The sequence below is a fragment of the Bombus vancouverensis genome, chromosome 10 (genome assembly GCF_051014615.1).
Source record: "Bombus vancouverensis nearcticus chromosome 10, iyBomVanc1_principal, whole genome shotgun sequence".
Taxonomy (NCBI): Eukaryota; Metazoa; Arthropoda; class Insecta; order Hymenoptera; family Apidae; genus Bombus; species Bombus vancouverensis.
Genome location: NC_134920.1, coordinates 6,856,188 through 6,883,304, shown reverse-complemented (window position 1 = coordinate 6,883,304; position 27,117 = coordinate 6,856,188). Strand labels below are relative to the sequence as shown.

Below are 27,117 nucleotides of genomic sequence, written 5' to 3'. Positions count from 1 at the left end.
GATTAAAAAGACAAAACAAACATATTTATGCATTTAAATAGTTAGATAATTAGAATAAATTAGATCTTACCATATTTTAATGAGAACTTAACGATTTTGTCGTGAATCATCATGGCAGCTTTTTGAATTTTATGGCGTCCGTTTGAACTTCATGGCGTTCTCCAAATATCTCGAAGCTTCTCTCAGAATCAACCATCTGTTAAAAAGAAAAACAATATTCTCAAATAAATGTATAAAAGGAATATATTATACAGAAACAAAACAATAATCAAGATCTAATACTCTTTTGAAAGTTCATAATAGGAGCTATCAATAGACGCTTCTTCTTGCTGTGCTTTCTGCTCTAAAACTGACTTTTTTACATCCCAATATGATAGATCGATTGCGAGAAATTATTTGTATCGATTATGATTGAATCTCGCGAGATATAATTGCATACTTTGCCGTTTCGTTGGCGCTACAATCTTTACTTATGCGCTAGACCATTGCGCGCAGTTTTCGTACAAAGACACACTGTCTAACGTGGAGAAAATTTATTATTTCAGTAATTTATTATTTTGATAGTGTGCAATGCTTTTTGAAATATTGTAGAAATATAGAATTCTATACTTCGTTACAATTGTGAGATATATTCTCTGATTATGAGATATCTTGTTTTATATTTTATTTATAATTTCATTATTATGCAGCTTCAATACAAACAAGTATTATACTGCATACTTTATGTATACTGAGTCGATAACGTTACATGTGGCAAACTAGTAAGAGAATCAGCCTTTAAACGATCCCCAAAACGTAGGACAGAAAAAAGCGTTGCATGTCATGTCTAGTCTGTATCTCGTCTGTAGGTATAGTCAAATATGAAAATGACCAGTGATCGTTAATTAAGCATAACTGATATATGTACCCTGTTCATTGTAGATGACGTAATACATAAAACCTCTGAATAGTCGGTAATATAGAACGTGTGAAACACATGCGACAGCACCGACAAAGTACAGTTAGTCAATGGTAGTGCCACCTATTCAATGATTGTAATCCCTATTATATGGTCAGATGTCAAATAGGCAAAATGTTATTACGAACACAGAAAAAACAGAGATTTCGTCTCTGCTACGAATGGAGATAAGATAAAATAATTTCAATTGAATAATTATAATTGCTATATTCACCGTAGCAAATCGCAAAAATCGTAAACAACACTGATTTTTCTCGAGGTCGGTATTTTGGAACATTCTATTTTTCTTTATTTATACTTTGACTCGTTAATGGCCCATTATGGCAGACTTGAGAATCTTTATATATGTTATGTGCTATGTATTTGTTTTGTGTTATGTGAGATACAATTGTTATTTCCTTATACTATATTTCAGATTATAAGACACGAAGTCAGGTCTATTCTGTATTTAGACAATGAGCAGACTTTATCAAATAATCTTCCAATACTATACATGTTCATACATATTTAAAATAATCAAATGTGTCAGGTAACCATATTTCACTGGTACTCAAAAGACAGAAATACATATTGCTGAATTTCCAGAAATATGTCTCTCTCGATTTCGCTACATAAGATTCTGACCCGCGGCCAGTTAGACAAGCACTATTGTACATATCTTAACCGAATCATTTCAAGAAAATTAACCATTTTAAATTCCTCTTTAAGTTACCGACAATTAGATATTATATTATATTATATTACATCATATTGCATTATAACTAGATATATATTCGTTTAAAGAACGTCAAAATTAAAATAATCAAATTCCCTCTAATTACTTATCTTTCCTCCGAGAGTCGAAACTCTAAGAACAAATGAATTTCTCTATTTTAGATTTATTTCGCTGTGGAACGTTATCTGCCCGTTCGCTTATGACATGAATTATGATGCAACCTATATGAAAGGTAGGTCAGAAATCGTTGCATACATACAGCATGTATATGCAGACTGCGCTATCGGGTGCGTGCACCGCCACATCGCGTTAAACCATTCCTTATATCGTAATCTAAGGAGGTGGTTGGCCGCACGGTCACGGCGGTAAGCTTGCATGCCTTCAAACAGAGTAGGTTACGGAGTTCGTGAATTTCTCATGAAGGAAAATGCACGGCTGCTCGTTGTCGACTCAGAAACTTGCTCTACCACGAAAAAGTGACGGGTGTCGTCATGGTGTTCCCGAGCTTGGTGAAGCTAAATGACACTATTTCCACTTTGAGGAGCCATTCAATGTTTCTGGAAACTTCCGTATCGAGGTTATGTATTCAGCAAGCCAACTTTTTAGCAAGGGCTAAACCCTACAACTTTCTTTCGGTCACTTTCAACTCAATTATGTTCCTCTAGCATTAAAAAACAACTTCAGGGTCTGAACAAAGTCTTACTTATGATTTTTCCTTCCGATTTTACTATGCTAAGCGTTTTTTTAAAATGTAAATTGAAATATAGATTGAAATATAAAAACTCGAGGATCATAGCAAGGATGTTGCTAAAATGAGAGCAAGATTGAAATAGAAAAACTTGAGGATCGCGGCAGAGTTAAAGGAATACATAAATGTATTATATATTGTTAATGTATTATGTATTATATAGGGTTAAAGGAAAACAATGGAATGCATAAAATAATAAAGCAACTGTAATATCATTTATCAAGATTCAAAGGAATCCAAAGAGGACTAACGCGCACCAAAAGGAACAGCAATTGAACAGAGATATCCGACATAATTACAATCTGCCTGCACACTATGAAAGTCTAACAAAATAACCAAAAACTTTCGAAACGGCCGCCTCGTCGTGCAAGTTCTACATGCCTTTATCCCTACAGCTAAAAAAAAAGAGGAACTTCGGGCAGAATTTTTAGTCCTTTACTATAGTCACACGTTCCACGTTCAAGCACTTCGACTACATTGGAATTAAATTCTATCGTGCGACTAGCGAACATGCATTTGCCTTGAACAACGGTATCACTTTCATGGATATGGATGCATTTACGACAAATTATTTCGTTTTAATTTTACAGATTAGCCTGGAACGATTATTGAACTGGAATAATTGAATTTGTGAGGATCAAAGGGAATTAAAGAATTGGAAATATTAACTACGTTTCAGGGATAACCTTGCTACTTTTCGATATTAAAATATTTTAAAATTCTCCACTTTGAACAATTTATTTATTCGACGGTTAAAGTAGAATGCTCCTTACAAATTAAAAATTTAGTTTCAGATAAAGGTAACAGAATTTCTGAATTCTGATTAATGATTCAATAAATGAGAAATTAACATAAATTCCTTGGGTTACATTGCTTATATGTTTAATACGCCTACATTTTATCATTTATGTATTCATATACATATAAGATTATGTTCATAAATTTCATGAAACTGCAAGAAGAACGAAGTGTAGGAATTCCGTGTTACGTGTAGTAGAGGCTTATTATGGTGTACCATGCAGTGTTCTTGAACATCGCAGAATCTAAGTTAGTAGTGTGTAGGAAATGAGGTTCTTGCGTGAACAATACTCCGCTGTGGCCATTCTTTAGCTTTATATTACGTAAGCAGAGAATAAAATCGCGATTTCATGTGGATCATTCGTTACAAGTTTCTTTCTTTTTCTCTTTTTTCTATTCGTGTTAGAAACTAATTTGACCAATGAATTGAATTCAAATAACTTGCAGATGAAGTTTCCTTTGAAACGACATCTAGAATTTCCATCTTTACGCAATAAGGATTTATGTCTAGCGCATTACGATTCTTCTTTTCTTCTACTCTTATAGTTGATTGAATTCGAATCTCTCGTAAGATATTTCTTCAGTCGTGTGTTTTGAAACTGTTATGCTTGTTCGTCTTTTACAAATTGCGCGATATACTTATACGCTCAAGATGACGTATAAGTCAATCAAAGTATCTATAATGGATGCGGTAAGAGACGGAGCGTAGACGAAGCAAAAGTGGACTTTACGGCAGAGGAAGAATAAATATTGTTTTCAGCCGAGTATTGTTCCAAAAGGAGTGGAACATGTATTTGTACGGGCTGGGATTAAGGTGTGGGTCAAACAGAAGGGGAGTTATTTCTTTGTCTTAGCTTGTCGCTTTTTCTTTTTCTCCACAGGTCGATACGGCCCCAACTTCCGGCGTACCATAACACCTCGCCACCAAGCTTGAATCTTGATTGCACCTTTTTGCATGAGCTCCTGTCGTTCCTTCTCTCTTTGCAGTGTTTCCTTTTTCGCAAGATACGTGTCTATGAATTCCTGATTATGACGATACTGCAACATCGTTACGATTGTATTTTAAACACAGGCAGGTGAAGTGGCAATTGCTTCGGTGATCAGATCGTAGGGGAAAATAGAACAAAAATGAAAAAGGAATTAATTAGCTTAAGGCAACGCGAAGAAATCACGTTAACTGAAAGATTAATTTTTTAATAGCTGCAAGTGATTTTTGAAGGCGTTAAAACTGTCGGGACCAATGATTTTTCCTTTCCCTTTGCATCGATGAGATATCACATGATTTAAAATAGCCACAAATAGGTTCTTGATATGGGTTATCGATTCCCCAGTAGAATTTTCGCATTGCACATCGATTCTACGCTTGTAGAAGCAAGACTCGATGAGTCTTGATTTCCAGTAGTATTAACGTGATCGTGATGCAGTGAATCAGTCACACAGAATATTTAATAAGCCGTGACACTGCATTTGCATTTCTATCCGTTTGCATTCGCTGCATTTATAATATTTCTCTCCCGATGCGTTTCGCTCTCTGTCAAATAAATTTCTACGAATAAAAAAAATGCTGCAAGATTTACATCGGACTACTGTTTTCGTTTGTACAAATCTTTATCAAAGGAAAAACAGAACAGAAAATCGTAAGTTTGCAAACGGTATATATCGAACAGTTTGAAAAAAAATCAATAATTCTGATAGATCTGATTAATCTGGAATTTGTCTCGGGGAAAACAAATGTAAAATTCTATTGTTTGAAATGAAAGCCGAGCTACCTCTTCTTTAAGTTCGTCCAACTCCTTTCGACGTGTTTCTATCTCAATATGTAGCTGCCGGATTTCCTTCTCGTACGTCTCTTTTTCTCGAGCGTACCGTTCCTCCCACTCGTTGGTCTTTTTCTCTAGCGACTGTTGATTTAAAAAATAAGCTCCTTTTTCTAACGTTTCCTTTCCTTATATGAGCGGCAAGTAACATTTTTGGAAAATACGAACGTTCAAATAAAAGGAAAATTATTCGATATGGAAGATCGCGATGCGTAATTAAATAATACATTAATAGAATAATGCAATAATACGTTAAATAACATAAATAATATGATACTTACCCCTATGTCCTGTGTCAGAAATTTCGTCAACTCAGCATGAACACGCTGTTTATTTTTTTCACGTATACGCCAGTTGTTTAATATCTTCTCCAATTTTTCTATTTCCATGTCGCAACGTAATGAATTCTGCTCGCATCTCGCTTCCCCCCATTCCGTAATATACTTCAACTTCGCGTCCGCGATTAATTTCAGCTTTTCCACGTTACGCTGTTGTTTTAAATACAACATTAAAAATTTCAATGCGTCTTCGGTGAAAAACATGGCATCAGTACCTGTTCTTCCGCGAGCTCATTCAGTATTCGCCTTTTCTCCTGTTCATTGGCCAATTTCTTCTCAGTCATTGTCTTTTGCAATTCTGCCGCGGTTTTTCTTAGTCTTTCTTGCTCCTCGAGCAGAGTCTCCTCTTCTTTCTGGCGTACCATGATTTCTTCGATCTCTTTAGTCAATACCTCGAACGTTCCCTGTTCACGGATCTCTTCCTTCAGCATCTCCATGATTTTTCTCATGTATAAACTGCGCAAGATTATTAGTCATCGTCTATCACAATATATTTCGTTAGAAATGGTGATGATTATCATTAATTTTGAAAAATAAGTGGCATTAAACGATAAATGTTAAAGTCGTTCAAGACATTAAAAATAGATGGTCTTCGAGACATGTTAACTACATCGATGACATGATATATAATGATCGAAATAAAATCTTTCCATCATCGAACATCTGATCTTGATAGAAGAAATATGACAAACGCGAGACATTAATTTCTAATAGAATTCTATAATTAAAAGTTCATCGCAACGACCATCGTTATAACATGGCTTCAACCTGTTTTCGTAAATTTTCTTGGAGATGGCTCGTTCTTTCACATCTTGGATCTTTATAATCTCCTCGGGATTCAGTACTTTTAAATCTCTGCAACAGACATACAAAGGAATAATGTGAACGTTCGATTCTTTCAGGTGAGTATTCTATCTTTTAGCCGCGTTTTTTAATTTAGGATTCTTATTACAATTTCGCTCGACATATCATTGCATAACGTACTCTGTATCGAGGGGTAAACACTCGCTGAGAATATCGTTATCATGTTCCGCGGGCTTTCTCAGTGTACTGTGGTAAATGGCCAGCGCGTTCGTGAACTCCTCGAGCGCCGCTAAAATTGCTGGCCGTTCCGCTGGGGAGAACTGTGAAGAACCATTTGCCGCGAGCGTAGCCATTGAGTGTCCGTGTTTTTTACCTCGTCGTAGTTCTCTTGCGCCTCCTTTGCTCGCTTTTTATCTTCGCACATTGAATTTTGTCGTATATTCCTTTTAACATTCACGATGAATTAATTTACAAAAACTTCTTAAACCGAGCTAAAATTGATAATCCTCGAGCCCTGAACAATTATTTCCAGAGAGAAAATTAAAGTTAAGAAGATATTTCAAGTTTAACTCGGTTTAAATTATTTTATAAATTATAGGTAAAAGATGAAATTGCCTATTTACGACATGCCGTGGCCATGATTTTATCTCCAACCTCTCGCCCCTTCTTCCGCTGTATTTTCATTTATCAATCGAGTTATCTCTTTCATCGAGGAACAATAGTTACACCCTTACCTTTGATGACCGCATTTAATCATAGGCGAAATGTTTTTACAGCGTTTAGAAACAACTCAAATTTCATTTAAATGCAAATCGCGCCATGCAAGTCAACTGCTTATTCTTTGGGGTAAATTGTAAGATAAAAATCGCAATTATCGTATCGTTTCTTTTCCTTCCTTTCTTTCATCTTTTTCTTTCCACCGCCTTTTTTTTAACGGAACACGTTGCGGTTTACTTACTTCTCGGCTCTCACCTAAATTAAAGTTGCGAACGTCGTCGGTGAAGAAAACTATAGATCCGATGTCCAGTTAATAAAAATTCATAAAAGGAACGTTGAACACATGGCTATAAGACTAATCATGATACGCCGTACTTTTGGCGGAACTAAATGCTGCTCGATAAAGTTGGTTCGCGGAGCTTTAAAGCACGTGATACGGTTTGATCCATCGTTGCAGGTTGCCCCTGGAAACGAACGTTAGAACACCTTGAGACGCGACTGTACTTGTAACACTCATTATAATGTCAGAATCTTTAAATATTTAATAATTTTTATTTCTCTGTTAGCAATACTTCGTCTTTGTATACTTGTACTGTTATGGAAAAACATGACTACAATCTTTTCATACCATAAGGATTAACGCATGATTCGATGATTGTACTATAATTTTATAGTGTCAATTGGTAATAATGAAATAATCTCAAATAACGAAAAGGTGAAGTTGAAATCATACTTTAAGATGGCGTAGGAATTATTTTCAGATAAACTTAGACCTCTTCAAAATGACGTAAAATCGAAATTTTAGATGACTAGAAAACATTTAATGACTGGAAGGATGTTGAAATTTCTTTGACTAACCACCAAAGTATCCTTAATGACCCTGCTTCCGTCTTATGATGAATCTCAATTGACTACCATTCCTGGAAACAGGAAATTGTCCAGAGTATCTTCCAACTCCTTTTTGGCTTTAAAAAATCCGAATCTTTGTTCGAGTAGAATAAGTACCCTCGACGTTCTGTGAAGTCATATCTCTTCAGAGTAAACGATTTGAAATTGCAGAAACTTTCGAAATGACCCAATATTGTAAGAAATGTGCATAAATGTAGGAGGGTATTCTCTGTATTTGAGAACCATTATTAATTGCAGCCATAGGTGGTTTATTTCCTTCGCTAGAAGTTTCAAGTGCCGAGAAGAAAGACTGCGGCAGAAGGTCGAGTCAAGAACTGTTAAGCAGTCGGTAGGCGTTATAGATAGTCTTCTATGTTAAAGCTCGATTGAAGAATTCATTGGGAAAGGTATCTTGTGGACACTCGACAACTTTCTTCCTCCGTTCCATCCGTCGATTGTTTCATTCTGGCTGGTTGGCTGCCGAGGAAAGAAAGGTTCATCCAAATACGTTCCATTCTGATTGGAAAACTTTTTCGTATCTTGAACTTTTACCAAATCTGCATTATCGTAAGACTTATACCGTAACGATTCCTATTTTGATTGAAATTTTTATGTATTTTTTATTTATTATAAGATCATTATTATAAAAAAAATATGTGATAAAGAGTATACTTTATTGGAAGAAAATTAGATTACTGTTTAAATTTTAACTGAAACATTTATTAAATATTTCCTTGATTTAAATATTCGTCTTGAAGTTTTGCAAATTTTATTTCCATTTAAGTATATTTTGTTTTTTGAAAAGCCTATGTCAATCTCCTGACACATTAGCAACATGAGAGAATGTAAAATAAATACAATTTTAACTTTCTAAAAAGTCACGTTTTTATTCAGGGAGGGTAAACTATAGAGAAGGCGCAATGTGTATTTTAAATATTTATTTGATATTGATATATGGATAAATAAAATCAGAATACTGAAAATATCCAAATATTAGCGAGAGATACAAAAAAAAAAAAAATAGCAGTGATAAATACTTATTTTTCGCTATAAGTAATGTATGCAAAAAACATAAAATACTATCGTAACACACCAAACACAACCGACGCGCTTCGCTATTGCGCGCGCTAACTTCAAATTACACCTAATTTGCATTCTCGTGGCTATCGAGTCTAAGAAATAGAACAGAAAAACGTCACTTTTTAAAATTCTCGTCAGATTTAATTAAGGATAATCTGCCAATCTTTGAATAGAAACTACGAGCATCGTAATTAAAGGAAACAATAAGAAGTGGAAAAATACAAAAATTTCATGCAACAAAATTGAAAGCGTAAACGTCGTACGCTCTCGAAATCGTACGATTTAACTGTAATTAATCGACCGCTGGAACATTGAAGCCACGCAAACGATAATGCCTTAAGCTCGATGTCTGACAGCATAGAGGAGTTTGGTAAAAGTGACAGAAACACGTTTGAAACATTGTAACGGGAATGTAATGTGCTTCCGAAAGTTTCGTGAATTCCGTGTCTTGCTGCGAAAGCTTGGAAACAGGTGCGGGATAGGATGCGTGCGCATGCGCAGAATCGAGGCGGCGTCGCGTTTGCGCAATACTGCGATCAGTGTGGCGAGGCGCGAGGGCGGTGTCGGTGGTGGAAGCAGGGAAACGTTTTCTACCCTTTGCTCGTCGTCGCCGTCGTCGTCATCGTCGTTGTCATCGTACGGCCGTCTCTCGTTTCATCGTACACACTCGTGGCGAACGGTGCAGTGAGTGGTATTTCCCTAGTCATCGAGTCGATACACGGCACGGATCGCGTCCTCGCCTCTTTTCATAGGATTCTTCACAGTCGCGTATGATATTTCGAGCTGTCGATCTGTCGAGAGGGATCCTCGATCACGGTGGAATCAAAGATTATAACCTGTCATCGTCGCCATCGTCATCGGCGCCGCCGACGTCGTCGTCGTCAGTCTCAATCAGCTGCTTCGCGGGTGAGTAGACGACATTTCTGTTTTCTTTCTATGTGAATTTCGTTCGTGTTTGCTCGAGACTGTTCGTATCGCTGTGAATGGTAGAGTTAACCTAGTTGCGTTGCTTTTGGAACGCCCTCGTGTTTATGCCGCGAAAATGCGACACGTTTGAAATGCCGGGCGAGAGCAAAGTGGATTGGAACGATTGTCTTGTGTTTTTAACTATACGATCATCTGTTTAATTGAATTCTGTTCATAATCTGATGTGAATATAACTCGGTCGATGCGGATGAGTGAAATTATCGATCTATCGGTGTTCTCTTAGCTTTACCGATGTAGGAATCCCAAGAGGAATTCCATACCTATCAAGATTAACCTAGTTACGAATTTTCGAACCGTCCTTGCATAAAAATGAGATATGCGTTGCATATGACCGATTTTGATGTTTATGCAACGTAGGAAAAAACGAAAACAGTTTCAAGATAGACTTTTCGTTCCGTGTTAAGTAGTCTCGTTTTGCAGTCTCTTGTGCAGCGCTTAAATCTACCTAATTTAGCAACCGAGGATAACAGTCCTCGCCAAGTTCTCTCAGCGTGGACGGGCATAAAGGGCAAATTACGTAAATATTCGTATTGCGTTTTCTGCTTCCGCTAGCGGTTTCGCGGGTAAATACGGGAGCTTAAGTCACTTCTTACGCGGCTTTGCGAATCTGTGTGGCGTTGGTTGTGCCAGCGTCTTCAATTCTGTCAGGGTTAACCTAGTTACGGAATCTTTGGTACGCCCTTGTGTTTATACCGCGAAAAGAACGAGCGTTCGAAAGTTTTTAAGAAATACAGTTGTATTCTGATTATACCGTGCATATATCGTGCTGGTATATCGTGCCTGGATTTTGCATTTTCTCTTTTTTTTTTTTTTTTAGATACTTCCCGATACACGACATCAATGCTTCAAATTAATTAACGACATTAATGAGGTTGTTAATCTTCGAGTATACTCCAGTTGAAAGAAACGCGTGGAATCAATATTTTTTGTCGATAGGAAGGGACATTCTTTTTTTTATCGTCCGTTATTTCATATAAAATTATTTGAATATTGAATAAAATTGATTTTTAATATATAAAACTTATATATATATATATATATATATATATATATATTGGGAAGTTTGTAAGAGCATTTCGATAATTCCCTAGAGTAGAATAGGAGTGGAATGTGAGCGAACTATTTAGCATCCTTGAATTTATCCCATAAAAGCGCCCGTTTGTCCTGTTTGGTTTACCGATCACACGAGTTTTGCCTGGGAAGTATTCTCTTTTTCACCGAGTTTCTAATTAACGACGCGCTCGTAACGGAGTGGTTAGTTTATACACGCGTCAGGTACGGCCATTGCCGCGTATTAAGTGCGCCATTATTAAACGTGTAGCATGGCCAACTTGAAAGGATTATTTTACGCGGTTCAAATTACTTTTTCCCTCTGTATCGCTTTCTCGCTTATTTAAACATCACGAGACTCCTAAAATTACGCTTTTTCATATTCACAAGCTATTACATACTAACAAGTTTCTCTCTTGCGTGGTAAAAACATAAATTTATTGGAAAACCAGATTATCGGTACACAAAATGCGTAAAACCATGATATACAGCGTAGGATTAAAGGATAAACGAGGTTTCTTACTTTATACTGTACTGTGGCATTTTTTACTTTTTAAAAACCGTTTCTGTCGTAAAATCAAATTTCAAACGAGACAACGATGTAGCATATAAGATAAATGCGATTCACTAAAACACGGTGAAATGCGATGGCGGTTTGTAGTACGAATTTAAGCCGTATTCACAACGCTTGCAATTCTCGCTCGTCGAATTGGGCTTCGTTTTGCCCGCGGAATTTCTTAATTGCTCGAATCTTAGCGTGGCGTTTCGAGTTTATGGAGATCGGCCTTGTTGATTGTGACGGAACTGGAGAATCCGGGGGAATTTCACGAAGACGATGAAATATTCTGTCGCCTAATAAAGGGAAGGCTCGACAACCCCGTTCGAACGTAAGTTTCTTAATCGCTCTGTTCGGCGTACGTGGTAAATATTAGGCGCGCGTGATTGGCTGCCTGCTCACGTGCCGTTAACCGTAATCCTCAATTCCCTAGGCGACGCTTACGATGATTGGTTAAGCGGCATTGTCGGATTTATTGCTAGAATTACTACTGACTCGAACGGTGTGATATCATTTTCAGTTATTTATGGTCGTCCCATTGAAACAACAGCACCGATTTCGCTTGGTTATGGTGGTGATTTATCGGTGCGGTCGTCGCTCATTTAATGACACTCCTTAATTGTTTTAATAATATTTTTTCTTTTCTATATGAGATAAGAGCTTTTCTATGAGAGATACAACCAGGCAATATTTATTTGTTTATAAATTTTCAAAATTATAAAGAACGATTGTGAAATATCATTATTTTACCTGGAATCGATTTTCAAACATTTCTATCCTCAGGATCGAGCCAATTTTCCGTGCCAATTTCACTTCGCAATTCTAAAGAGTTAATCAAGAGATTGTCGTGCAATTATGCGGCCGTAAATCCTAGCAACAATACGTGAGAACGGCACGGTACGCTTTTCGAGACTTGTCTTTTATCAGTTCACGAGAGAAACGCAAGCATAAACGTGGCAGAAACGTTTCTGATAACGGTTTTATGTACTGTTTGAAATACGCTCGGTGAAAGGAAAACAAGCACGACTAGTCGAGAAGGTGGAGTAGGTGGAGGAGGAGGTTGGAGGTGGTGAAGGAGGAGGAACGTTGTACGAACGCTTTGGCCTCCGATGCTTGGGGGCTCGCTCGAGAGAAATTTGATCGATAAAGGCGCAACCGAATCGACGACATTTTCTACGCACAATCAAAGGGTTCCGTCCAAGCTCTGGTCTCGTAGCATTGTTTTACCGCTCGTTACGACTGACCTAATCTAACCCAGTTCCTTTTATCCGTTCCTGGTGCACTCCTTTTTTTTCATTTCATCCGACAACCTATTTAGGCGAAAGCCTTTTAATTCCTCTTTTTTTCCTCTAAACACAATTTATGTCATGCGCAATTAACTTCTTTGGCCCATCAACTTTTTTAACCCTCCGTAGTACCCTATTTTTCCCCTCAACATCTTAGTAAATTTGAGTTATCATTTTATCTACTTCAAATTTTTCTTCATATTATAGGCTTTCGAAAATTCTGAAAAAAATTCAGACTTATTTACTGACATCTTCATTTCATTATCCAATAGGTTCTTAGACTAGAATGTTTTCAAGATACTGGAAAATAAAGTTTGTGTCTAAATAGATTCAAAGGTACTAGAATACTAAAAGGAGTACTCAAGAATACTGGATTAGTACTGTTTGTTTCTCTGAAAAATTATTGCTTCTATAAGATGGTACAATTACAAGTATGTAATTTTATATGAGAATCTCGAATAGAAAATAAAATTGAAAATAAATTAATGTTTCGGGGACACATATTTTAACGAAACATTAATATATAACCTAGAATCAAAGGATTTGATTAATAATTTATGTTGATTTCGAAACTTTCGAATAGCGTATATTTTTCAGTGATTTCTACTATTTTAGCATTTTTTAAATTCTACTATGGCAAGTTCTGTATAAATTTCGAGCTTGATAGTAGTATCGTCGATTTTTGAACTAGATATCTTTCGTCAAAAAGGAGGGAAAACATCGTTGTCGTTGGGGTGATGGGTTCGTCACACTGATACACCTCATACCATTTTAATATTCGTCTTTGGAATTCAAATTTTCGTTCGAACGTATTTCCAGACAGCGTAGAAAACGCCACGCACAAACGGAATACCAATTGAATGCCTAAACAGCGTTGCACTTTTTGAGAAAATGTCGAGAAAAAAATGTATAACGTTATGAATTATTCTTTACGTATCATAGTTAGAATGCTTCTAATATTTTTAAATGTAAGATCGGATGATTCTAAACTTCAAATAGCGATGTATATGTTTTTCTTAGAAGTTGTTAGATAATAGTTGATGAGAAATTTACCGATAAAGGTATAATACACGTCCTGGACAAACGGAGCCGAAATAAAAAATTTACATTTGGCTTTAAGTTCCGTTAGTCGCACTCTAAAACCTTTCGGGCCTCTACATGATGCATAACTTCTTTAATTGACTTTTATACACTTACACGAGCCCGACTATCTTGTATCGTCTACCGAATAAAAACATTTCAACTTTCTTCATAAATTTTCATGAATCGCAACATCGTCCATCAACGAATCCAAAAACATTTCAACTCGTCGTCAGTCCCAAACTCTAAGTGTTTGTATCTTTGCCATTTCGCAAGTGTCTAAGGACGTTGGACGAAGTCGTGTAATTTTTCAAAGCAACTCTGTTGAGTAATTTAAAGCGGACCTTGGTCCACACAACAATCCAATATTAGCTGAATTCCGAATGAAGAAGAAAGTTGGTCGTAGTTTCCAGACGGACTTTTAAATCGCTATAATTAAGGCTTTTTTTCTTTCTTCAACCGACTGGTGTCGCAATGGATTCTACCCGGCCTCTGCAAACCGTCGCATATATTTTCGTATTGCGCTAACAGCCTACTTACCAATTCCGGCAGCGTATCGGGAAGGCTGCACGAACGGTTTCACGCGAGCCTGCACCACCAGAAGATTTGCTGTTAACGAACGGGCCGGAAGAGGTGGCGTGGTTGCGATTTCCGGGATTCGGAAGCAGAAACTCCGCGAAATCGGAAGTGCAGTTGCGTACTGATTTCCTGGATGTATCGGGGTTCCACCTTGCACTCCATACTGTTCGTCCTCGTCATTTATAAGTTAAAATTTAGAATATAATGTGGGATGATTTAAATCTTCCGATATAGATCTTTTTTAAGTACTCTGTTATTAGAATTTTGCTCGTGTATCACAGGAAACGGTTGCAATTGATCATAGACCTTCTATTTTTCTTAAATTCCATTTGAAGCTTAGAAAATAATAATTGTTATAAGTGGGTCATTTGGTGTCAGTATAATAAAATATTGATAATAGGTATAAAATTATAATTTGTAATAGGTAGACTGCGAATTTTTATGCAAATTTGCATTCTTATAAACCTAATTAAATAAATGGAATCTAAGTGGAAACTCATTTCATTCATTGAATATCATAAGTACTACACTTTTCATATTTTGTCACGTATACATTTAAAATCTTAAATGCAATTTTAAATTTCCTATAAATGCATAAAAAGCCCCCAATCTAGCAAAAAGCAGGTAAAAGAAAATTTAAAAGGCGGAAGAGCGAAGTTTGTGGTCTCCAAGTCGTGAGAATTCATAGAGAATTAATATCTAAATATTCCAAAGAGCTTCTTGGTTATTTATATTTCCGTATAATTCTATTACATTTCAGCGTGCGTTTCGCTTTTAATATGCCATCACTTAAGGCATATAATATTCTCTACATTAGTATTCCATTGTCCTACGTTTTTATTCGTATTCTAAACAAATTCCATTTCGATTTACATACGCTATGTGCACGCAGAACTTTTTTTTGTAAAATGTTCAATATCGGTAAAAATCGTTGCTTCAAAACGAACCGAGAATCGCGGACTAGATGGATAGTTGCAGGATAGTTCTCTAACGAATGAAATAATTACAACTTTTATCTAAATTTTTCGAATTTCATGGTACAGTCGATCCGTTGATTGTTAACTAAAAGAATCACAGTACTCGCGCGTATCGACACGGTTTAACAGAGGAAACACCACTGTGAGAACGTTAGTTTTTAAAATGCAAAAAGCAAATGAAAAATAGGGACGGAGAAAGACAAAACGAAAAGAACGTTTGGCGCGTGCAACTGACTAAAGAAAATTCTGTGGAATATTTTTTTTCGTTGTGCATTCAAGTAGATTGAAAGACACTCAAGGAACTTAGTATAGGGAAGGATATTTCAGATTACGTTCAAACAAAATGTGTGTAGCGCGCGAACGTGAAAAACTTCTAAAGAATGTCGACCAATTTCGCAGCACAAAGGAACCGAAAATATATAGTCGAAGTCTAGCTTGTCACATATTCGACGGAGATTCTGTATCGGATTCTCGAATATTAATAAGATACACATTTATTTAAACAGAAAATCTTTTTACACAGTACCGATTCATTCGAACCATTCGAAATTTTTGCAACTCATTAAATTGGAAGAATATTACGTGTTTGGTCAAGTCAGATTTAGCAGGCGTATATTATGTATGCACCTTTCGTATATATTAAGAAACGTGTGGGAGCTTGTCGCAGTCAAAGAGCTAAAGTTATTCTTTCCTATATTCTATAATTATATATATAAAATATGTAAAAATACTTACAAGCTAATACTTGTTTAAGAATACGTCTACCAAGCATAACACCCGTTTACAAAAACCAGGGAATAAATCCAAGTCTGTATTTGGAACTCGAACAGAAACCTTCAATTTCTCCATCGTTTCGCTTGGCCTAACCAGCGATAAGAACCACGGGTTTCGGTTGATTCTTCTTCGAAAGTTTCCGCGATAAGAGTGGGCGCGTCTCACGGCACGTGAACGGCGAAAAGATTTTTCACGTGTTGCTTATCTTCCTTTCTTTAAGGTCGCCACAATCGCTTATCGACCGCTAGAATTACCGTCGTTACGGTCTACGTTCCTCTTACGCCGTAATAATACCCATTGAAGCTCTTCCGATTTCACAGAAACTCGATCAACGCATAAAGGAGCTGTCTTCACGATTCTTTCTCTCTCTTTCTCCATAAGAGACAGCTTTAGATTTCTCTCGGTGAAGATACCCGTGTGTTTCGCCGCGAGAAACCATTAATTTTCTTTTGGAAAGGTTAGGCCATACTTTGGTTGTTGGTCAAACGAAAGAGTTCCTTTTCAAGCTGAGGGTATTATTTATCGTGGTGTCGTGAATCACTTTGTTTGGTGCTTCTTGGACATGGATCATACGAGGCAATCTTTTTTTTTTTCTTCTTTCTCGTAGCTTTCGTTGTTTGGTAGATGGCTATTGCATGAGAAATATCTGAAGAAAGAAAGGCTATCTGAACACATAATACAGCAAATTTCTATGAATATGTTATGTACATCACATGAAACTTTCTGAAATTTCGTTAGCAGTGTAATGAGATACGAGTATCGTTATTGCAACGATACAATTTGAAACTAATGCGAAAATGTATATAGTGGTTGTAAAACGTTTCATTGCAAACATAGATGCTCTTGGTGAAAAATGAATACACAACACTAATATATAATTGGTGCTAAAACTGCTTTCCAGTTGTTGCGGCTTATTAATATAGTTATTAATAATTGACCGATGAAATAAATACTTCGGTGGTCTTCGCGAAATGTATGCTTTCAATAAATATCTTGTAACATCTATGTACATTTTAAGAGCCGTTTCAAGTTTTAAGTGAAATATTTCTAAGAGGACATTTTCTTTCACAGAATCCGCTTAACATATTAAGTATGATCTAATATGCCGACGGCTCGTGTTCTCTAAGCTCCGTGGAAATTTTCCTGTCCGCGAGTAAAGGCATGGAATTAAGTCCATGGTAATCACGTGGATAATGGACAAGCGTGAAACCTCCTTGACGCATAATTCCTCATTCTAGTAGGCAGAGATGGGACATTGTATCGTGTACAGGGGGATTTACTCGCGTAAACAGATGGTGTTGCTTGGCCACCAAGTAACCTGTATGCCATTCACAGTTTTGTCAAGCCTAAACGATATTGCACGCGAGGTAATCATAGGGAATAGATGATCAGTGAGTGAAATTATCAGAAATTATAAGGATCTTGTCAAATCAAGTGCAATAGCGATTCTTCGTTCGTAATCTGCACAAATATATCTGCGTTAGAGTTTCAAATACGATACAAGTACAAATAAATACCTACAATTATATACAGACGTATGGTATACGTAAATTTTTATTTAACGTATAATATGATCAATCACTGTGATTGGTTATTTTCCATCTAATATTATAACGTACCTAAATATAAGATCAGTATCTATGACTAACCTACTATTGTTAAAAACGCTACCTAAATCGAAATGATCCATTAGACCATCTTTTCTAAACAAATATTATCATCTGCAATTTTTTTCATTTTGCTTCATCAAATATTTTTCCATCTCATCCAACGCAACGGAAAACAGATCTCCAACGATACTTTAAAAGGTATAAAAAGACACGCCTAACAGGAGCAAACGGGAAGCTTCTAGTGTTAACGAGCTTTCTGAAAGAGCTAAATTATACGCTGCAGCTTGATCAGCTTCTTTCTGTCGGTTCCATTCGGCCCGCACGCTCTCTTTTCCTCCTTTTCGTCCATATTTATCCGCATTTACCTTCTAGCTTTCGTTTCCCCCTTTTATTCCGCGGTCTTCTTTCGTTCTTGGTTTTCCTCTTCTTTTGTTCCCCCTCCTTTTTTTTCCTCTTCCTTTTGTCCACCACGCACTCGCTATTGTTTCCTTTCATTATTCTAGACCGACGCTGAAAGCCGACCAACGAAACGGGTTATCGTCGACTGGAAATCGACTGGTCGCTTTGTAAATTAGAGAAAACAAACGATCGCCGCAGAATCGTCGATCGGCGAGGTAAATTCATTTCGCGGCCTTAAATCGTTCGGCTGTTGGTCGTTCTCCAACGTTTGACCCTCGCTCGGAAATAGCTGGCCAATGAACTGCATATCGCGGCAATCGAAATTCGAATGCTCTGTAGTTAGAAATTTAATCAAGCCCGCCCCCTTCCCTTTTTCACCATAGGAACAGTCGAATCTGTTCTTTGATTCCATGAGTCTTGTATGAGATTTTCGAGATCCACGTCTGGATTTAGATTGACTTGGCTCTTCATAATTACAACAATTCGATTCTGTTTTGTACAAATCACTTTCTGCAATTTATTTGTATTTTTCTTTTCTTTTTTTATTCAATATCCATTCTTTTTCATCTTTTGGCAATCATATCGGATCATAGTGTCTGATTATACGTAACACGGCAGAAACTAAGGCAATCGTAGTACTGTTGTATTTACTTTATTTGACAAAAATATCAACGAGGCCTGCTCATTCCCTTATGAAGCTGCGCTTTCTTTTTCGTTAATAAAGAAAATATTAATAACGACGATCAAACAGGATCTCAATTTTCTCTGGCGGTTCTCTAACGTCTAAAATGTGTACAAAAACAACTCTCGGGTTATACGAGAGCATCGAGGAGGGAGAGTATGCGCGGGCACGACAAGATGAACGACGTGTTTTCACGATGGCCCAGCAACGACTCGTAATTGCATAAAGCGAGACACAACGGCGCAATAAAATTCCTCTTCCACGTTGTACGGCCTGCGATGTCTTCCACGATCCTCCGTCCCGGGATTTTTGACTCGATTTACCCCATGTAACCCGTTTTTAACAATCTTAATTGCGTTTCGACAACGTTCAGTGCCGCTACGGTGTCTTCGCAATTTCCAACAGACAGCTACCCGCTGTATTTAAATAATTTCTTAGCTTAAAACTTGGTATAAAATCAACGTTCGTAATGCTCTACTTTAGTTTTTAATATGTATTTCTTTTTATATTTTTTTCTTTCTAGAAATTTTCAATCAAGATAATTGATTACACATTCGTGGTTCTTCGGCTTTTAATTGCGTTTTTAATAGCATGTTTGTGATTGGGATGTTTGCAAAATGTCGAAGCAAAACATGTTGACAACTTGAAGAACCGCAAAAATATGCCACCTAATAATCGTCGTGCAAAGTTCAAATCTAAAATGGCTATCTTCTTTATGAACTTCGAGAAAAGTTAGATACTATTCTATGAATGTAGTTTTTGAATAGTGATGTGAAAAGGCAATTTTTTATGATCACGTGGATACGAAATTTGAATATTTGAGGGGAATGAACGTTAACAGATTTTGATAAAAATTGGAAATTTGATTGAATTTTTAATTTAGTTAGATTGCGAATGGTAATGTTTCCATGGAATTTTAGATGGACATTTGCATAAAATTTAAATAGTTTCTGGCTGAGATTTTTGCAAGATACACGTTGCAAGGTTTTAAAATGCTTAACAATGTTATGCTAATGTTTGTACAAGGTATTTTCTCTTTGTTTTTATTTTACTACAAACATGTACTTGCTTGTATAAGGGAGAATGTTGAATACATTTACGAAGATAAAAATCTCAGGAGTGTTGATAATGAGAGGGACAGCTTTCCAACGACGATGTTAGTACCAACTGGCGCACCACAATGTTCATGAATTTTTACGAGAGAAAACCGATTGTACGGAGGGGACGTAACAGGCCGACGTAGTCGCAAACTTCTACCAGGCTGTTTCTTTTCTTTTTATTTTTTATTTTTCTTCAACATGCTTCTTGCAGATTCATTCATTCGCTCGAGATTAATAACTCATTTTAACCTGATCTCCAATTAAACTGCTACTGAAGGTCACAAAAGTTTATATCGAATCATGATGTTACTTCCAAAGTATCTTAAGCAGCTCCTTTTTTCACCAAGAGTAAGAGAAGTTTAAAAAAAAAGACTGGCTTACATATACAAACTTGATTTATGAAACTTAGCCGATGAAGCAGAATTTTATAAATTGTTAAATTAATTTTTATGCCCATTGTATATTACTGTTATATATTTGTTTGTATATTATTACTATTATTATCATATTTCAATATATGTATATACGTTGAGTCGACCAGATACTATGACGAACAAGATTCTACAACCAGTTACATTCATTCTATCATATTATATCGTGTTGCATAGATATCTCAAGTTTAAAAGAAAGAATATCTTAGGTATACCGCACACATGTCGAATGTATCTCGAGCACATCTCGGGGTTAATTCCACCATTAGCCCGGATAATTCAGTTCCAAGCAAACTGGTGTCGAGGAAGAAATTCAACTGGTGACAATGAACACCTCAAAAGCGTAGCTCTAACAGAGAACGACAAAGAAAGAGAGAGAGACAGGAGGAGAGGATACGGCATTAGTCGAGCTCAAAGCTTTCGGGAGAAAGTCTAGCGTAGCCTCTTGTCTCTCTTGTCAACTCTTGTCTGCAGTTTATCTGCTACAAATGTTCCGAATACACAGAGGGTCGCGTAAAAGCAACGAAGTAGCTCGCGACCTGCGAGTGTGAATGCATCTGAAGCAGTCTCTCGACGCTTTCGCTCCGCTGTATCTTGGAATTTTCGTCTATTCTCCCTGTTATAGTAATTCGATTGATGTTATAGTGCTAGCGAATCGCTGAATGCAAAGAGAATGATGCAACGTTGGAAATTGAGGAGTAGCTCTCCTGTGGAAATTTGTGAATGATTAGGCGGGATTTGCTGTCGAAAATGATAGTAGCTTTTTGACAGAAAGCGTGGAAAATTGTTCAGTGTTCTAGGACTAATATAGTTTGGCAAATTCTTGATGAGAAGCATCGTGCTCTGGGACAGAAACTTTTTGTCCAATATATAACTATGAGCCCGCATTATTCGTCTATCTTTTTGTTTTCTCTTGTGAAGTGTAGGGATGAAATCGAAGGAGTTGCAGAAATGTTTCAGGAACTTTGAATGGCTAAAGTTTTCAATTATAATTTAAATATTTTACAAGTATAAAATCCTTGAAAACGAGCAAAATTTGACTCTTTTTAACCCGAACAAAGAATATTTGAAGCAATTCTCGATGAAAGAAAGAGCACTTTTCAGTGTTTCCTTGTGTGCTATGCAATCGAATAAACATTCTTCTGTTCCAATAATTCACATTCTCATGGTCTATGATCATAGAAAGCTCGGACGAGATTTTAATTAGAAGCGACATCACTCGATCAGAGAAATGACTCGATTAAATTGCCACGAGATCTTTCTTCCAATTAGCGCCAATTCCTGCTGATTCTTTGCACAGTAATCAAACTTCCGCAACATTGTAATCGGGAACATATGAAATTAACAGTTTAACGAGTCTCGTAAAAAAAATATAAAAATGAATTCACGACGGTTGTTGTGCACTAGGAAGCTATCACGATAGCGCATAGTATATGTCATAAAAATACGCGCGGATATCAAACCTGAACCTATGTATATTGGTCTTAAACTTTCCTGCATTTTATTTGCGAGTTCGCCGCTTTTTTTCTTTATTCTTGAACCTATATCAACATTTGCTGTGTTTTATTATTATTTCTTTTCTAAGATTAAAATTCTTTAGAAACATGCATCAAACCATTTTATTATAATTACATGATTCAATTATTGCTGATTGGATCGTTAAGTTTTGCTCTTCTACGGTTCATTATTCTTCCATTTTTTTCTACCTTGACTATCTGTTTTCTTTCGATTATCCTCTTTCTCATCCGTTTTCCCTTTCAAGAACAGAAATTTTCGTTCTAAACAATTATTAATTCTCACATTACAATCAAGCTCGCTACCACTGTACGCCCGATTATCATCCTCATTGTCCAAATCTATTTAAAATTAAATCGCAAAAAATGTCATTATCGTTCAATATCATTGGCTCACGATGTTACTGTACTTTTCTTTTTACTTTTCTGAATACCAGTAAAATATCGTAGTAATAAGGCTTTGCTAGACGACACTAATCTAAATTCTAAGACCTCGATATAGAATCATATTCCATTTGGAATAATGTCGCTACACCCTGTTCAAATTGATCCACGAATCTGCATAAATCTGATTGGACAGTTTGCAAGGCGGGAGCCAATTCCACGGTTTAGTCCAACAGAGAAAGCGAATCCTGGCCGTCGCAGGCGCAGGTGAATTGCAATATTCACTCGATGGAAGAGGGGCGGGGGAAGGATACCTCGATGGTATCGGAGACTCGAGGGTTGAACAACATTTTACAAGTTTAATGGCGAGAAATTAGATTGCGGCGAAGTTGAGGCTAACTCTTTTTAACATTCCCTAACTTCTTTTTTCTCGTGCTCCTTCTTAACTCTTCTTTCTTTTCTTCCTCCTTTCTCCCTTGTCTTCAGCAATCTCTATCGCTTCTTCATTTTTTACTACATTTTGCGCGCTCGTGCTCGAAGAAGAAGTGGCAAGTTTTGGAGAAACGGCCTGACAAGAATAATTGCGAAGGCCTCGCCGTAGACTGGAATCCCTCGTCGCACAGTTTCATCCTAAATTCTATGAGTTCTCGCATGTCTGAAACTCGCCGGAAAACCGAGTTACAAGGGTTTAATTAAATTATGCTACAATTTCTTTTTCTGCGAGCTGTTTCTCTGTTTTCCTCGCTGACCGTGCAACGTATTTTATAATGAGCTGCATTCCACACAGAGTTTTGTTTCCTTCGCGGTAGATGGTCCATTCGTTTGTGTTTCGATTCGCTTCAGTTCGGAGGGACAACGTTTCGTTTGATACCGTTAATTCACTGTAATCGAATTTTAAGAATTTGTAGCGCTGCGTCCTTAAAACATTCGTTTATAAATAAGAAAACATGCGTTTACTCTTGAATTTAACCACTTCTATTTCGAGAGGTTTAATCTTTCTCCGTTTTATAACATAGAATTTAAAAATACGTTTCTTGTTCTTTGAAGCATTGCAAGTACAGAACGACTTTCAAATTGTTATCTCGTGTAATAATTACACAAACTGAATCAAGTGGACCTTGATATAAAAATCTTTTGCGTTATTACTCTTGCGTTATCTATTAGGAAAATCTGTTTGTAACACGATATATCGTAGAAATAGATTTCACGATAAAGGTATATTTTCGCTTATCTTTTGTTCATTGGTGAAACGAAATGTCATAATTATCTCATAATAGTATGATAATATTATAGAATATATAACAATTTTGTCGATACTAGAATTATAATAAATAGAATAAGTGTCGTTTGGATGGACGTTTAACCCGATATATTGCGGTACGTATCCAGTAGTTTTGACCGTTTGTGGTCAGGCATCACCTGCAGCGTGACAGCCAGTAGTCTGCATGCAGTTGTGGTCAGTCGCTTAATTCTACGTTACTTTTTAGGTAGCTACGTATGATTGTCCTATTAGAATTAATGTAAATTAATTCAAAAGAGAGTAATACATACATCGCCTTATTTTCGAAAAAGAACGTTATCTCGTACTATTTTTAATTCGATTAAAATTCGATTTTAATTCGATTAATTCGAGATACAACATAGAAACGTAAAAGTTGTCCAGGTACGTACTTACACTTGGATATTTATTAATCTTTTGAAAAAATATTAATACATTTACGAAATATTTCACGCACGATGCGTCCTCATCAATTTTCCATTAATGCCATTGAATAATTTAAGGGTCAGCGCTTTAGAATCAATTATTACGATGTACTTATATATTATAATACTTAGTTAATACAGATAACGTACAGGGAATTGGACTAACAATTGTTATTGCAAAAATTAATGAAATTGACAGATATACGACGATCCCAATATCACAGAAAATCCGTATAGCGATAAAAATACAACGGAAGGAAAGAGCCGAGATTTCTACGGGCAAAATTCTTCACTCTTTAAACAACCATCTTTTACATTCGCGATTCCATTGAATTGCCAACAATTACATATTGTCACTCAAATTTTTACCCTTACTCTCTGTTCTATGATCCACCAAAGTTCATAAAATCCAGCCTCGCTGTACTACATGTTAAATCAAATTCTCTCATAAGCACGAGGTAAAGGACGAAATAGAATAAACGCTATCGCGATCAAATTTCAATTTTCCATCCGCGCCGTATACACGAGCCATGCATAAAACATCGAATCCCCTTCCATGAGAACGCTCTTCTAACAACCGTCGTCTACTTCACGCGAGCTTCGTCATTCGTCGACGCTAGAACGTCCAAAGGCTTCAACCGCGACGATTCGAGCGTTGGATTCTCGTCGAGTTTACTGAAACCACCATCGTGTAGAGAAAAGGAAAGAGAACCGACGTTCATTCGAGAGCCTCTGGCTGCACGCCGCTTTCCCTTCCGCTATTAATTGCCAGCAACGCATCCAAGACGGCTCGTTGACTCGTTCCTTAAAACTGGGGAGAGTCGCGCTTTTCTCCTCGTGGCATCAACAAGTTTGGTTAATTATGAGGCGGCAGGGCGAGCTTCTACCTCGGGGAAGAAGCACGAGCGCGTTTGTTGACTCTTGAACGGTCAGACGTTTTAACGAGTCGCGATAGAACATTGTGAGTGCTCTTTGGTTCGGCGGAAAAGAATTTAGTTTAAAAAAAATGGGACTGTGAGCGTACAGTAGAACGATCTGTAGGGAGGTGTAGCAAAGTGAAATGATTTCGAGAGAAGTATGGTCGAAATGGAAGGACATAAATCCTGGAAATGTACATCAACGTGGTGAGTGAATCATGGTGCAACAGGGTAAGTTTCCATTGTAATATTTTTGTAGGAAGGAGAACGAAGGAAACGAAGTAGCGTGATTGCTTTCCTACGATTAACAAGAGGAAATTAGTACGATTTCGAGGAAAATATCATTGAAATAACAGAAGAAAAAAGAGATAATTTTGAAGAAAGTTAATAGGAGAGAAATGAATATTTGAAGGGTCGGAGGAACTTGGCGAAAAATAAGTATTTATTATATTTGTAAAAGCAGTGAAAATAACGTTTGACGTGCGCAGTTTCCAGATAGTCTATCCACTTGATTCCTGGCGTTATCGTTTTAATTGCAAATTAGAGATTGTGAAAGAGAGTTTTTTTCTACTCACAAACGATCATTGGCTGTGTGTCTCGACGAGTCGTCTCTTCGACGGTGAGCCTGTTTCCGAGTGCTCTAGTTAGTTTCACTCGGGAGAAAAATTCGGAACGACAGTTCGGATAGAAGTTTTCACTATGCAAAGTATCGAATATTTTATTAGAGTGTCCGGAGTGTCGCGTTTCCTCCACGTATTTCACGTTGGTTCGCCTAATGTCTTCGATGCTCGCTAGATTTTCTAGGAGAATGGGGCCTTTATTGATCGGACATATCAGGAAAGACTATGAAAACAGGAACAACTGGAATACATGTATCGTTACTTCAATTCTGCGATAAAGTTTCTCTTCGTGAAAATGTACGCCTTCGCCCAGAAGTATATGGACACCTGCTTATTTTTGCCAGTACATACATATGTATAGATTAGTTATAAAATTACACATAGAAAATCACAAAGTATCATAAAATGATGGAACACGATTAAAGTTAATTTTAACAGTTAATATGCAATCACAATATTGGCATACATAAGCGTCAAGCAGTTGCATCGTGAAGCAGCTTTTTTAATTAAGAAGTTTATTATACTCAGATCATATGGTTGTGAAACTATAGATAACGTGGAAATGATCTTCCAGATTGATCGGAAGACGACTGTAATTGATTCCAACAATATCTGTGATATTTTTGCAAATCATGTATTTCATTTTAATGTAATACCACATACTGCTGGTTGATAGTTTGTTATTAATTGAGATATCCTTAGTAACAATTAGGTATTGTTAAAAATGTCTACATACTTATGGCAAGCAGTGTATATTCTTATGTGATGGAAAATGGATAAATGGATAAAATAATATAACAAAAAAATGAAATATGTTGATAGTTTATCAAACAGCTCGAATTATATACATACAACGAGATGTAGAGATAGATTCTCATTTATATTAATGTGCCACGCGATTCAGCCTAAACTCCAACGAATCTGGCTTATGTTTTACCAGTTTTCGTTATTCCATACCTTCAACAGCTTCATTTTTTCCAAACTCAGCGAGTTCTCATTTTTCCCGTGGAACACCGCATTTGGCCGTTCGTCCTAGAGGATTAAAATAGTTTTTTTTAAACACGAAATATTCATCTGTTTTAAGCCATACAGACCCCTGCCGTTTCGCTGCATACTAATGTTTCCGCTGCTTTTAGTTTCAAAGAAAATTAAATAAATAAAATGCAAAAAATGCACAGAAATGAGAAAATTTCGCAAGAAACAAAAACACAGAAAGCTTATGGCTACTTTGTCACGTAACGAGAAAGATCTTTATATCAGACGTATCCTTTTCTCCCGGCCAGTTACTACTCTACTTGTTTTATTTACTCACGTTCAATAACGTCGAGTCGTTCTCGAAACGCGAAATGTCGGACATTTGCAGCCGTTCGAAATGCAAATGTTTCGCGAGCGTTTCATACCTACACTCGTTGTTCTATTTAACATTCTTCGTGGTGGAATATTTTTACTTCTTCCTCCTGGCGAACGAGAACACTTTAATTTCAGCAAAGAGAGGTCTCCTCCTCTTACCGGGTCTTGCGCTCTTGTTTATTTTTAAACCGATCGTTCTGGCTCGATTTTTTTCCGTTTCTTTTACGTTTACGTTCAGTCTTATGTTCCCTTCT

At 36.7% G+C, this 27,117-nt stretch overlaps 2 protein-coding genes across 4 annotated transcripts in view; one reads left to right on the top strand and one right to left on the bottom strand.

Moving 5' to 3' along the window:
* Nucleotides 1-3,289: 3,289 nt before the first annotated feature.
* Nucleotides 3,290-8,290, bottom strand: LOC117157817 (uncharacterized). Of its 2 annotated transcripts, XM_076622155.1 has the most exons (8): nucleotides 7,754-8,290; nucleotides 7,151-7,359; nucleotides 6,359-6,621; nucleotides 6,143-6,229; nucleotides 5,590-5,830; nucleotides 5,318-5,524; nucleotides 4,989-5,120; nucleotides 3,290-4,257 (listed from the first exon to the last, which is right to left on the bottom strand). In XM_076622155.1, exons 3-8 carry the CDS (start codon nucleotides 6,529-6,531, stop codon nucleotides 4,057-4,059), a joined length of 1,041 nt encoding a protein of 346 aa, XP_076478270.1. In that variant the 5' UTR covers nucleotides 6,532-6,621; nucleotides 7,151-7,359; nucleotides 7,754-8,290; the 3' UTR covers nucleotides 3,290-4,056. The 2 variants fall into 2 exon arrangements, with proteins under 2 accessions (XP_076478270.1, XP_033191984.1); XM_033336093.2 differs by lacking the exons at nucleotides 7,151-7,359; nucleotides 7,754-8,290 and having other exon boundaries at nucleotides 6,359-6,687.
* A 1,124-nt stretch (nucleotides 8,291-9,414) lies between these two features.
* Nucleotides 9,415-27,117, top strand: part of nAChRa3 (nicotinic acetylcholine receptor alpha3 subunit) — a 99,812-nt gene continuing 82,109 nt past the window's right edge. For both annotated transcript variants that reach the window (XM_033336052.2, XM_033336049.2), the window contains exon 1: nucleotides 9,415-9,769. The gene's annotated coding sequence lies outside the window, so the exon portion shown is untranslated. The remainder of the gene's footprint in view (nucleotides 9,770-27,117) is intronic.

Excerpts from the sequence above, each read along its gene's own strand:
- LOC117157817 (XM_076622155.1), bottom strand. The coding sequence starts at position 6,531 with ATGGCTACGCTCGCGGCAAATGGTTCTTCACAGTTCTCCCCAGCGGAA. Across the intron at positions 5,121-5,317 it reads TTCTGACACAGGACATAGGG|TCGCTAGAGAAAAAGACCAA; the intron begins GTAAGTATCATA and ends TTAAATCAACAG. Across the intron at positions 4,258-4,988 it reads TGGACGAACTTAAAGAAGAG|TATCGTCATAATCAGGAATT; the intron begins GTAGCTCGGCTT and ends ACGATGTTGCAG.